The following is a 13,516-nucleotide window of genomic DNA, read 5'->3' on the forward strand; positions in this document are numbered from 1 at the left end:
CTGCTGCCCTTGTCCTTCTAGGTGGTACAGGTCGCAGGTTTGGGAGGTGCTGCCGAAGAAGCCTTCGCGAATTGGTGCAGTGCATCTTGTAGATGGTACACACTGCAGCCACGGTATCTCGGTGATGGAGGGAGTGAATGTTTAAGGTGGTGGATGGGGTGCCAATCTCAAGCGGGCTGCTTTGTCGTGGATGGTGCTGAGCTTCGAGTGTTGTTGGTGCTGCACTCAACTGGGCAAGTGGAGAGAATTCCATCAGACTCGCTGCAGAATACCCAGCCCCTGACCTGCTCTTGTTGGCACAGTACTTGTGGCTGATCCAGTTAAGTTTCTAGTCAATGGTGACCCCCAGGATGTTGATGGTGGGGAATTCAGCGATGGTAATGCCATTGAATGTCATGGGGTGATGGTTAGACTCTCGCTTGTTGGAGATAGTCATTTCCTGGCACTTGTGTGGCACGAATGTTACTTGCTGCTTATCAGCCCAAGCCAGATTCTCGTCCAGGACTTGTTGCATGCTGGCATGGACTGCTCCATTATCTGAGGAGTTGCAAATGGCACTGACCACTATGTGCAGTCATCAGCGAACATCCCCACTTCTGACCCTATGATGGAGGGAAGGTCATTGATGAAGCAGCTGAAGATGATTGGGCCAAGGACACTGCGCTGAGGAACTCCTGAAGCGATGTCCTGGGGGCTGTGATGATTGACCTCCTACCACCACAACCATACAAAAATATAAAATCACCCATTATATTATTTTACAACCACACAGGAGTCAAGATTCATAGAGCATGGTAACATAAGTTCCGATGGCATGAATAAACCATAAAAAGAAATGCATATATTGATGTGCGATTAAATGTAAGGAAGGACCACTAAGTTATTGTGCATATAGGGAACAGAGAACAATACACACTAAGTCAGAAAAGTGAGGACAGAAAGCCAATATGTACTGGTATTCCAAAATCACTTGCTGTCTATAATTATGAATGTGGTATTTGGCCCCACACATTGGTCAATATTAGGACATGATGGTGCACATCTAACAGGAGCTAAAGACTTGAACTTCAAAAGAAGGAATTGGCACTTCTGGTGGGGAACCCTCCCACCACTGTTGGGATTTCACTTTTAGGCCACTGATCTGATTTATGCAGTTGTACTCCAACTTTGGCATCACAGCAGAAACTGCATTGCTGTGGTGTTACTGCCAAAGTAGAAATAAATATATTCTGAATTAGTTTTAGCGAGATGAAACCACTTCAAACCCCAAGTGATGATCATTCAGAACAGGACAAGCCTAATCTGAAGTCAGTGAATAGTTTATAAACTACATTCAGAACCTAACTGTTCAGATACTGCATATTGTCAGTCATGCAAAAAGGTATAGTCACACTGCATGGCATCCCACGTTCAAAATTCGTCTATCCTCAAAAATGTGTCACCATCCTCCGCCTGCTTCACGATGACATGCAAGCCGTGAACCTTACCAACGGATCCACCATAGAACCAATACACGTGCAGACTAGGGTCAAGCAAAGCTGTGTTATCGCACCAACGCTCTTCTCAATCTTCCTCGCTGCAATACTTCATCTTACCTTTAACAAGCTCCCCACTGGAGAGGAACTAATCTACAGGACAAACTGGAAACTGTTCAACTTCCATCTCCACCAGTCCAGATCCAAGTTTGGTCCAACCTCTCATTGAACTAGTGTGCAGACGATGCTTAAGTTTGTGCACATTCGGAGGCCGACCTCCTAACCATCGTTGACATCTTCACCGAAGCGTACGAGAATCTGGGCCTTACATTAAACATTCGTAAGACAAAGGTTCTCTACCAACCTGCCCCACCCCCTCCTCCCCGATTGTCAAGATCCATGACGAGACCTTGGACAAGGTGGACCACTTTATATACCAAGGGAGCCTACTGTCAGCAAGGGCAGACATCAATGACGAAGTGCAACACCGCCTTCAGTGTGCCAGTGCAGCCTTCGGCCACTTGAGGAAAAGTGTTCTCGAAGACCAGGATCTCAAACCCGGCACCTAAGCTCATGGTCTACAGAGGAGTAATGATACCCGCCCTCCTATATGCGTCAGTGACATGGACTATGTACAGTAGGCACCTCAAAGCACTGGAGAAATATCATCGACGGTGCCTCCGCAAAATCCTGCAAATCCATTGGCAGGATAGACGTACCAACGTCAGTGTTCTCTCTCAGACCAACATCGAAGCATTCACTACGCTCACTCAGCTCCGCTAGACGGGCCACACTGTCCGCATGCTCAATGCTAATCTCCCGAAACATGCGCTCTACTCCGAGCTCCGCCACGGCAAGCAAGTCCCAGGAAGGCACAAAAAACCCTTCAAGGACACCTTCAAAGCCTCCTTGAAAAAAAATGTAACATCCCCACCGACTCTTGGGAATCCCTAGCCCAAGACCGCTCAAAGTCGAGGATAAGCATCCGAGAAACTTTGAGTCTCTTCGCCGGGAGCGCGCGGAAACCAAGCACCCCACCGTCTGCCCCACCTGTGGAAGAGACTGTAGATCCTGCATTGGTCACCTTAGAACTCATGTTAATGTGGAAGCAAGTACTCTCTCGACTGCAGGGGACTGTCGAAGAAAAAGGTGCCACTGCATGGCATCCCAAGTTCAATATCATCCAACACTGAAGTAGAAAGAGCACAAAAACTCTGCCCCAATAACCCCCTATTCATCCTGAAAGTGGAGGGGCGAGAAGCAGCCGGCAAGTACAAACTCGATGGTGAATAAATGAGGAGCGGCAGGGGAAGGGCGACAGACTGGCTCCCACCCCACACAGGCCGCGCTGGGCCGGGCTGCTCGCCTGCTCCCTCACTGCAGTCTGAGGAGGGCACACTCGACACCAGTGACTGAGCACGGACCAGCCGGCGAGGCCCCTGCCGTGAAACTATCAGCCCATTTGTTCCCTTTAAACAGAAAAGAAAGCAGCTTTTCCGCCTTGGCCGGCCCAGGCGGCGCTCACCTGTCGCAGTTACACCGCTCGCGCTCGCTGCTAGCCACCGACGCGTCCCGTGACATCACGCGCGAGACCGCGCTTCCTTTCGCCCCGCCCACTCCACATGGTCACGCATCACACAGCACAGAAAGCCATTTAGCCCGACCAACCCGTGCCGTGTCTCTGCAAGAGCACTTCAGCTGGACCCACTCCCCCGCAACCCTGCAAATGTTTTCCCCTCATCATCATAGGCAATCCCTCGGAATCGAGGAAGACTTGCTTCCACTCTAAAAATTAGTCCTTAAGTGGCAGAACAGTCCAATACTAGAACCAGAGTACCTGTCACAGGTGGGGCAGATAGTCGTTGAGGGAAAGGATGGGTGGGACTGGTTTGCCGCACACTCGTTATGCTGTCTGCGCTTGATTTCTGCATGCTCTCGGCGACTGGACTCGAGGTGCTCAGTGCCCTCCCGGATGCACTTCCTCCACTTAAGTCAGTGGGGATGTTGCACTTTATCAAGGAGGCTTTGAGGGTGTCCTTGTCACGTTTCCTCTGCCCACCTTTGGCTCGCTGGCCGTGAAGGAGTTCCGATTAGAGCGCTTGCTTTGGGAGTCTCGTATCTGGCATGTGAACTATGTGGCCTGCCCAGCGGAGCTGATCAAGTGTGGTCAGTGCTTCAATGCTGGGGATGTTGGCCTGGTCGAAGACACTAACATTGGTGCATCTGTCCTCCCAGGGGATTTGTAGGATTTTGCGGAGACATCATTGGTGGTATTTCTCCAGCGACTTGAGGTGGTCTATGTCAAAGCCATGATTAAGTTTGCCTCCACCACCCTTTCAGACAGTGCAGTCCAGATCCGGACTGATAGCTGCGTAAAAGCGTTTTTCCCTCAAGTCGCCTTTGGTTCTTCTGCCAATCACCTTAAATGTGTCCTCTGGTTCGCGACCTTTCCACGTGATTCAAGGAAACTCAATCTCTGCCTGCTCAAGCTCTCTTTTTTTTTACCCCTTTACCTGCAGCAAGCTCATTTCGGTTGACCATAGAGAAAATATTATTTATTTGTTGGAAGGAAGGATATGGTAAGATGTATAACGTAGGACCTCAAAAGTAGTAATCTCGGGATTGCTACCAGTGCCACGTGATAGTCAGAGTAGGAATCGCAGGATAGCGCAGATGAATACGTGGCTTGAGCAGTGGTGCAACAGGGAGGGATTCAAATTCCTGGGGCATTGGAACCGGTTCTGGGGGAGGTGGGACCAGTACAAACCGGACGGTCTGCACCTGGGCAGGACCGGAACCAATGTCCTAGGGGGAGTGTTTGCTAGTGCTGTTGGGGAGGATTTAAACTGATATGGCAGGGGGATGGGAACCAATGCAGGGAGACAGAGGGAAACAAAAAGGAGGCAAAAGCAAAAGACAGAAAGGAGATGAGTAAAAGTGGAGGGCAGAGAAACCCAAGGCAAAGAACAAAAAGGGCCACTGTACAGCAAAATTCTAAAAGGACAAAGGGTGTTAAAAGAACAAGCCTGAAGGCTTTGTGTCTTAATGCAAGGAGTATCCGCAATAAAGTGGATGAATTAACTGTGCAAATAGATGTTAACAAATATGATGTGATTGGGATTACGGAGACGTGGCTCCAGGATGATCAGGGCTGGGAACTCAACATCCAGGGGTATTCAACATTCAGGAAAGATAGAATAAAAGGAAAAGGAGGTGGGGTAGCATTGCTGGTTAAGGAGCAAATTAAGGCAATAGTTCAGAAGGACATTAGCTTGGATGATGTGGAATCTATATGGGTAGAGCTGCAGAATACCAAAGGACAAAAAACATTAGTGGGAGTTGTGTACAGACCTCCAAACAGTAGTCGTGATGTTGGGGAGGGCATCAAACATGAAATTAGGGGTGCGTGCAATAAAGGTGCAGCAGTTATAATGGGTGACTTTAATATGCACATAGATTGGGTTAACCAAACTGGAAGCAATACGGTAGAGGAGGATTTCCTGGAGTGCATAAGGGATGGTTTTTTAGACCAATATGTCGAGGAACCAACTAGGGGGGGAGGCCATCTTAGACTGGGTGTTGTGTAATGAGAGAGGATTAATTAGCAATCTCGTTGTGCGAGGCCCCTTGGGGAAGAGTGACCATAATATGGTGGAATTCTGCATTAGGATGGAGAATGAAACAGTTAATTCAGAGACCATGGTCCAGAACTTAAAGAAGGGTAACTTTGAAGGTATGAGGCATGAATTGGCTAGGATAGATTGGCGAATGATACTTAAGGGGTTGACTGTGGATGGGCAATGGCAGACATTTAGAGACCGCATGGATGAACTACAACAATTGTACATTCCTGTCTGGCGTAAAAATAAAAAAGGGAAGGTGGCTCAACCGTGGCTATCAAGGGAAATCAGGGATAGCATTAAAGCCAAGGAAGTGGCATACAAATTGGCCAGAAATAGCAGCGAACCCGGGGACTGGGAGAAATTTAGAACTCAGCAGAGGAGGACAAAGGGTTTGATTAGGGCAGGGAAAATGGAGTACGAGAAGAAGCTTGCAGGGAACATGAAGACGGATTGCAAAAGTTTCTATAGATATGTAAAGAGAAAAAGGTTAGTAAAGACAAACGTAGGTCCCCTGCAGTCAGAATCAGGGGAAGTCATAACGGGGAACAAAGAAATGGCGGACCAATTGAACAAGTACTTTGGTTCAGTATTCACTAAGGAGGACACAAACAACCTTCTGGATATAAAAGGGGTCAGTGGGTCTAGTAAGGAGGAGGAACTGAGGGAAATCTTTATTAGTCGGGAAATTGTGTTGGGGAAATTGATGGGATTGAAGGCCGATAAATCCCCAGGGCCTGATGGACTGCATCCCAGAGTACTTAAGGAGGTGGCCTTGGAAATAGTGGATGCATTGACAGTCATTTTCCAACATTCCATTGACTCTGGATCAGTTCCTATGGAGTGGAGGGTAGCCAATGTAACCCCACTTTTTAAAAAAGGAGGGAGAGAGAAAACAGGGAATTACAGACCGGTCAGCCTGACATCGGTAGTGGGTAAAATGATGGAATCAATTATTAAGGATGTCATAGCAGTGCATTTGGAAAGAGGTAATATGATAGGTCCAAGTCAGCATGGATTTGTGAAAGGGAAATCATGCTTCACAAATCTTCTGGAATTTTTTGAGGATGTTTCCAGTAGAGTGGAAAAGGGAGAACCAATTGATGTGGTATATTTGGACTTTCAGAAGGCTTTCGACAAGGTCCCACATGAGAGATTAATGTGCAAAGTTAAAGCACATGGGATTGGGGGTAGTGTGCTGACATGGATTGAGAACTGGTTGTCAGACAGGAAGCAAAGAGTAGGAGTAAATGGGGACTTTTCAGAATGGCAGGCAGTGACTAGTGGGGTACCGCAAGGTTCTGTGCTGGGGCCCCAGCTGTTTACACTGTACATTAATGATTTAGACGAGGGGATTAAATGTAGTATCTCCAAATTTGCGGATGACACTAAGTTGGGTGGCAGTGTGAGCTGCAAGGAGGATTCTATGGGGCTGCAGAGCGACTTGGATAGGTTAGGTGAGTGGGCAAATGCATGGCAGATGAAGTATAATGTGGATAAATGTGAGGTTGTCCACTTTAGTGGTAAAAACAGAGAGACAGACTGTTATCTGAATGGTGACAGATTAGGAAAAGGGGAGGTGCAAAGAGACCTGGGTGTCATGGTACATCAGTCATTGAAGGTTGGCATGCAGGTACAGCAGGCGGTTAAGAAAGCAAATGGCATGTTGGCCTTCATAGCGAGGGGATTTGAGTACAAGGGCAGGGAGGTGTTGCTACAATTGTACAGGGCCTTGGTGAGGCCACACCTGGAGTATTGTGTACAGTTTTGGTCTCCTAACCTGAGGAAGGACATTCTTGCTATTGAGGGAGTGCAGCGAAGGTTAACCAGACTGATTCCCGGGATGGCGGGACTGACCTATCAAGAAAGACTGGATCAACTGGGCTTGTATTCACTGGAGTTCAGAAGAATGAGAGGGGACCTCATAGAAACGTTTAAAATTCTGACGGGGTTAGACAGGTTAGATGCAGGAAGAATGTTCCCAATGTTGGGGAAGTCCAGAACCAGGGGACACAGTCTAAGGATAAGGGGGAAGCCATTTAGGAACGAGATGAGGAGGAATTTCTTCACCCAGAGAGTGGTGAACCTGTGGAATTCTCTACCACAGAAAGTTGTTGAGGCCAATTCACTAAATATATTCAAAAAGGAGTTAGATGAAGTCCTTACTACTAGGGGAATCAAGGGGTATGGTGAGAAAGCAGGAATGGGGTACTGAAGTTGCATGTTCAGCCATGAACTCATTGAATGGCGGTGCAGTCTAGAAGGGCCGAATGGCCTACTCCTGCACCTATTTTCTATGTTTCTATGTTTCTATAAATCTGAACACTATTAAACCAGCAACAGCTGGAAGCACACAACGGCTCAGCCAGTATCTGTAAACAGAAAGAAGAAGATAACCAGGCACCTTCATCAGAACTGAAATACAAAGAAGCATGTTCGTACAGTTGGGAAAAAAAAAGGTGAGAAACATCTCATCAGTAGTCTATCCACACCTTAAACATCCACTCCCTCCGCCACAGGCTCATTGTGGCTACAATGTACTATCTGCAAGATGCACTACAGCAACTCACCAAGGCTTCTTTAACAGTACCTCCCAATCCACGACCAACACCACCAAGAAGGACAAGGGCAGCAGGTGCATGGGAACACCATCACCGCCAAGCTCCCCACGAAGTCACTTACCATGACCTGGACATATATCGCCGTTCCTTCATAGTCACTGGGTCAAAATCGTGGAACTTCCTACCTAGCAACGCTGTGGGAGTACCTTCACCACACTGACTGCAGCGGTTCAAAACGGCTGCTCACAACCACCTTCTCAAGGGTAACTGGGGATGGGCAATAAATGCTGGCCTTGCCCATATCCGGAGAAGTAATTTTTTTTAAAGTCCAATCAGAGAGAATGAATGGATTTGCATGATCTGCAAACTGCTTAATAGAAAACAGATGATATCTAAAATTATCTCGGTCAAGCAATCAGAGGTCATGGTGAAACAGTGCCCAGCAGCAAAGGCATGGCTGGAAAAATATATGCTGCTGCTTTGTCTTAGGATTGCAACACATCTGGACCCTCCCACAAGGCCTCTGTCACACCTGCATTTGTGGCAAAAAGCACAGAATCACATGGGACACTTGAGACCCACTTACACAAACTGTCCTGAAGTACTACACTCTGTTTCCTCCATAGTAACCAGTTTTGAATCTAATTTTTTTAACCTCCCCCTAATTCCATATCCCTTAATTTTCTCCAGCAGTCTTCAGTTTGGTATCTTGTCAAAGGCTTTTTGAAAGTCCATAAATACCACGCCAACTCCATTTCCTTATCCATCTGTCACATCCTCAAAGAACTGAATCATATCTGTCAAGCACACCCTTTCTGAAATCTGTGTTGGGTGCTTCTAATGATGTTGTCTTCATCTAAATATTTAGTATTTTCATTTTTAAAGATTCCAAAATTTTCTGTACAACAGATGTTGAACTAACTGACCTGTAATCATCCAGATTAGCTGTCTCTCTTTTTGAAAATGGATACTATACTGGCTACTCTCCAGTCCTCTGCCATACAAGCACTCAATAGAACCCTGAGATATAATTTCTGGGGTCTCTGCTATCTCGTCCCCCACTTCCTTCAGGATGCTTGGATGTAGGTGGCTATAGAGATAGTGGATGCATTGGTTGTCATCTTTCAAAGTTCCATAGATTCTAGAACGAATCCCGCAGATTGGAAGGTAGCTAATGTAACCCTGCTATTTAAGAAAGGAGGGAGAGAGAAAATGGGGAACTACAGATCAGTTTGCCTGACATCAGTCATAGGGAAAATACTAGAATCTATTATTAAGGATGTGGTAACGGCATTTAGAAAATAATAACAGGATTGGGCAGAGTCAACACGGATTTATGAAAGGGAAATCATGTTTGACAAATCTGTTAGCGATTTTTGAGGTTGTAACTAGTAGAATAGATGAGGTAGAACCAGTGGATGTGGTGTATTTGGATTTTCAGAAAACATCGATAAGGTGCCATACAAGAGGTCATTTAACAAAATTAGGGCTCATGGGATTGGGGGTAATATATTAGTCTGAATTAAGGATTGGTTAACGGACAGAAAACAGAGAGTAGGAATAAACAGGTAATTTTTGGGTTGACCGGCTGTAACTACTGGGGTGCCAGCTGTTCACAATCTATGTCAATGATTTGGATGAGAGGACCAAATGTAATACAGTTGTACCTCTCCAGTCCTTGGGACCTGACCGGAGCCGGAGCAGAGAATTTTCTGGACTATGAGAGGTCATGCCGACCCCAATGTTGTCAGCGGTACCCTAGACTTATCGGGTACGGTTGACAACGCTACCGACAACGACCCGGCCGCGTTTTGTGCATGCGCTGCGCAGAAGCCTACTGTGCAGCATTTCTCAGGCCAGCTGCGGCGCCTCAAACAGCTGGCATGCTTCTCGCTCCCTCTCTGCGCCGACCCGACCAAGGAGCGAATACCAGAGGCAACAGGGAGAAGAGGAACAACCAGGCCCAGGACACAGAGTGAGTCACAACCCCCCCCCCCCCCCGAGCCAGGAATAACGCCAGACCAAAGAGGTACAACCTGTATTTCCAAGTTTGCTGATGATACAAAGCTAGGTGGGAATGTAAGTTGTGAGGAGGATGTAAAGAGGCTTCAAGGGGATATGGACAGGCTAAGTGAATGGGCAAGAACATGGCAAATGGAATATAAGGTGGTGAAATGTGAAGTTATCCACTTCGGTAGGAAAAATAGAAAAGCAAGCTATTTTATAAATGGTGAGAAATTGGGAAATGTTGGTGTTCAGAGGGACCTAGGTGTCCTTGTACACGAATCACTGAAAGTTAACATGCAGGTACAGCAAGCAATTAAAAAAGCAAATAGTACATTGGCCTTTATTACAAAAGGATTTAAGTATAATAGTAAAGACTTCTTATTGCAATTATATAGGGCCCTGGTGAAACCACACCTGGAGTAGTGTGTACAGTTTTGGTCTCCTTACCTAAGGAAGGATATACGTGCCATACAGGGAGTGCAATGAAGGTTCACCAGACTGATTCCTGGGATGGGGGGATTGTCCTATGAGGAGAGATTGAATAGAATAGACCTATATTCTCTAAAGTTTAGAAAAATGAGAGGTGATCTCATTAAAACATACAACATTCTTATCGGGCTAGACAGGGTAGATGCAGGGAGGATGTTTCCTCTGGCTGGGGAGTCCAGAACCAGGGGTCACAGTCTCAGAATAAGGGGTCAGCCATTTAGGACTGAGATGAGGAGAAACTTCTTCACTCAGAGGGTGGTGAATCTTTGGAATTCTCTACCCCAGAGGGCTGTGGAGGCTCAGTCTTTGAGTATATTCAAGACAGAGATCAATAAATTTTTGAATATTGAGGAATCAAGGGATATGGAGACAGTGCAGGAAAGTGGAGTTGAGGTAAAAGATCAGCTCGAGGGGCCTACACCTGCACCTAATTCTTATGTTCTTATGTATCGCATCCATTTCAGGCACTTTGTCCATTAGCTTAACTACTCAAAACTTTTATTTTATTTAGTATAACATCTCTCAACTTATTTTAATCTATTCAGAATTAACCTTCTCTCCAATGTACTCTTTTAGAAACACTGAAGTAAAAACAAGCTGATGGTCACCCTTTAAGCTATTCTGCAACTGAGGGGAGAAAATGACAGGAGGCCGCCAAGGAATGGCATCTGCCTCATTTAGTTATAAAGTTAAGGAGGTCTTGCAGAGAAGGGTAATGTTATGTATGTAACAAAAGTACAAACTGAGTACTGTCTAACTGAACAAGGTACAACCTTGCTTCTGCTTTATTACGGCCCAAAGTGCCTGACTCACAAAATGGCTGGCCTTTTATACCAGAACAGCACCATGTGCATGCTGCTCAGTGGCCTCCAACAATGACACCATCTGGTGGCTACAAACAGCATGTACATACATGACAATACCCTCCTCTGAGATCTTATCACAGTCTTTCACAGGTTGAGACGGTCCGGTGCTTTACACTCCCAGGTTGACCGTCTCAGTTCGATTCCGGCCTTGGGTGAGTGTGCGGAGTCTGTTGCGGCTGGTGGCTGGTTGGCTGACTTGTTGGGGGTGGCAGTGGCCATGTCAGGAACTGCAAGTCCATTTTTATTGAACAAGTCCACGATGGAAATTCCAGGTTCACTGATGACCCTCGAGTCCACTGAAGGCTGCTGGTAGGTTGGTTGGTCGTCGACGGTTTCTTCGTCCGACTGCTCTGGCTCTTCTGTGTGCCTCAGCTTTGTTTGATCCACGTGTTTCCTGCAAGTTTGCCCATTCTTGAGCTTAATAACAAATTCTTTGTTGCTCTCCTTGGCCATGACTGTACCAGTGATCCATTTGGGACCCTGACAATAATTCAACACAAATACAGGATCATTAACAGAAATCTCGCGTGACACAGTTGCGCGATCGTGGTACCCTTGTTGATTCCGTCTTCTGTATTCAACATGATTACTTAAATCCAGGTGTACAAGAGATAACTTGGTCTTCAGACTGCTTTTCATCAGCAGGCGAGACCCCTGTGAGAATGGATTCACTCTGGAGCATCCACGATGCTGAGAACGACGTGAGTAGCACGTGTAGCGAGTTGGTCTTACCGCAGGAGAAGGGTCCACAGCCAGCTAGAGAATGGAAGACCAGTAGGAAGAGTAGTGCAACGAAGGTAGTGCAGGGGTCCCCTGTGGTCATCCCCCTGCAAAACAGATACACTGCTTTGAGTGCTGTTGAGGGGGATGACTCATCAGGGGAGGGCAGCAGCAGCCAAGTTCATGGCACCGTGGCTGGCTCTGTTGCACAGGAGGGCAGGAAAAAGAGTGGGAGAGCGATAGTGATAGGGGATTCAATTGTGAGGGGAATAGATAGGCGTTTCTGAGGCCGCAACCGAGACTCCAGGATGGTATGTTGCCTCCCTGGTGCAAGGGTCAAGGATGTCTCGGAGCGGGTGCAGGACATTCTAAAAAGGGAGGGAGAACAGCCAGTTGTCATGGTGCACATTGGTACCAACGACATAGGTAAAAAAAGGGATGAGGTCCTACGAAACGAATTTAAGGAGCTAGGAGCTAAATTAAAAAGTAGGACCTCAAAAGTAGTAATCTCGGGATTGCTACCAGTGCCACGTGCTAGTCAGAGTAGGAATCGCAGGATAGCGCAGATGAATACGTGGCTTGAGCAGTGGTGCAGCAGGGAGGGATTCAAATTCCTGGGGCATTGGAACCAGTTCTGGGGGAGGTGGGACCAGTACAAACCGAACAGTCTGCACCTGGGCAGGACCGGAACCAATGTCCTAGGGGGAGTGTTTGCTAGTGCTGTTGGGGAGGAGTTAAACTAATATGGCAGGGGGATGGGAACCAATGCAGGGAGACAGAGGGAAACAAAAAGGAGACAAAAGCAAAAGACAGAAAGGAGATGAGGAAAAGTGGAGGGCAGAGAAACCCAAGAAAAAGAACAAAAAGGACCACTGTACAGCAAAATTCTAAAAGGACAAAGGGTGTTAAAAAAACAAGCCTGAAGGCTTTATGTCTGAATGCAAGGAGTATCCGTAATAAGGTGAATGAATTAACTGTGCAAATAGATGTTAACAAATATGATGTGATTGGGATTACGGAGACGTGGCTCCAGGATGATCAGGGCTGGGAACTCAACACCCAGAGGTATTCAACATTCAGGAAGGATAGAATAAAAGGAAAAGGAGGTGGGGTAGCATTGCTGGTTAAAGAGGAGATTAATGCAATAGTTAGGAAGGACATTAGCTTGGATGATGTGGAATCTATATGGGTAGAGCTGCAGAACACCAAAGGGCAAAAAACGTTAGTGGGAGTTGTGTACAGACCTCCAAACAGTAGTAGTGATGTTGGGGAGGGCATCAAACAGGAAATTAGGGGTGCATGCAATAAAGGTGCAGCAGTTATAATGGGTGACTTTAATATACACATAGATTGGGCTAGCCAAACTGGAAGCAATACGGTGGAGGAGGATTTCCTGGAGTGCATAAGGGATGGTTTTTTAGACCAATATGTTGAGAAACCAACTAGGGGGGAGGCCATCTTAGACTGGGTGTTGTGTAATGAGAGAGGATTAATTAGCAATCTCATTGTGCGAGGCCCCTTGGGAATGAGTGACCATAATATGGTGGAATTCTGCATTAGGATCGAGAATGAAACAGTTAATTCAGAGACCATGGTCTAGAACTTAAAGAAGGGTAACTTTGAAGGTATGAGGCGTGAATTGGCTAGGATAGATTGGCGAATGATACTTAAGGGGTTGACTGTGGATGGGCAATGGCAGACATTTAGAGACCGCATGGATGAACTACAACAATTGTACATTCCTGTCTGGCGTAAAAATAAAAAAGGGAAGGTGACTC

The 13,516-nt window shown here is 46.6% G+C and overlaps 1 protein-coding gene across 1 annotated transcript in view; it reads right to left on the reverse strand.

The window, feature by feature from the left end:
* Positions 1 to 3,071, reverse strand: part of ythdc2 (YTH domain containing 2) — a 138,020-nt gene extending 134,949 nt beyond the window's left edge. Inside the window, exon 1 of the mRNA XM_070883727.1 lies at positions 3,001 to 3,071. Within this exon, the coding sequence (XP_070739828.1) occupies positions 3,001 to 3,056 (56 nt within the window). The 5' untranslated portion in view covers positions 3,057 to 3,071. The remainder of the gene's footprint in view (positions 1 to 3,000) is intronic.
* Between the last annotated feature and the right edge of the window lie 10,445 nt (positions 3,072 to 13,516).

Source organism: Pristiophorus japonicus, chromosome 1, assembly GCF_044704955.1.
Source record: "Pristiophorus japonicus isolate sPriJap1 chromosome 1, sPriJap1.hap1, whole genome shotgun sequence".
NCBI lineage: Eukaryota > Metazoa > Chordata > Chondrichthyes > Pristiophoridae > Pristiophorus > Pristiophorus japonicus.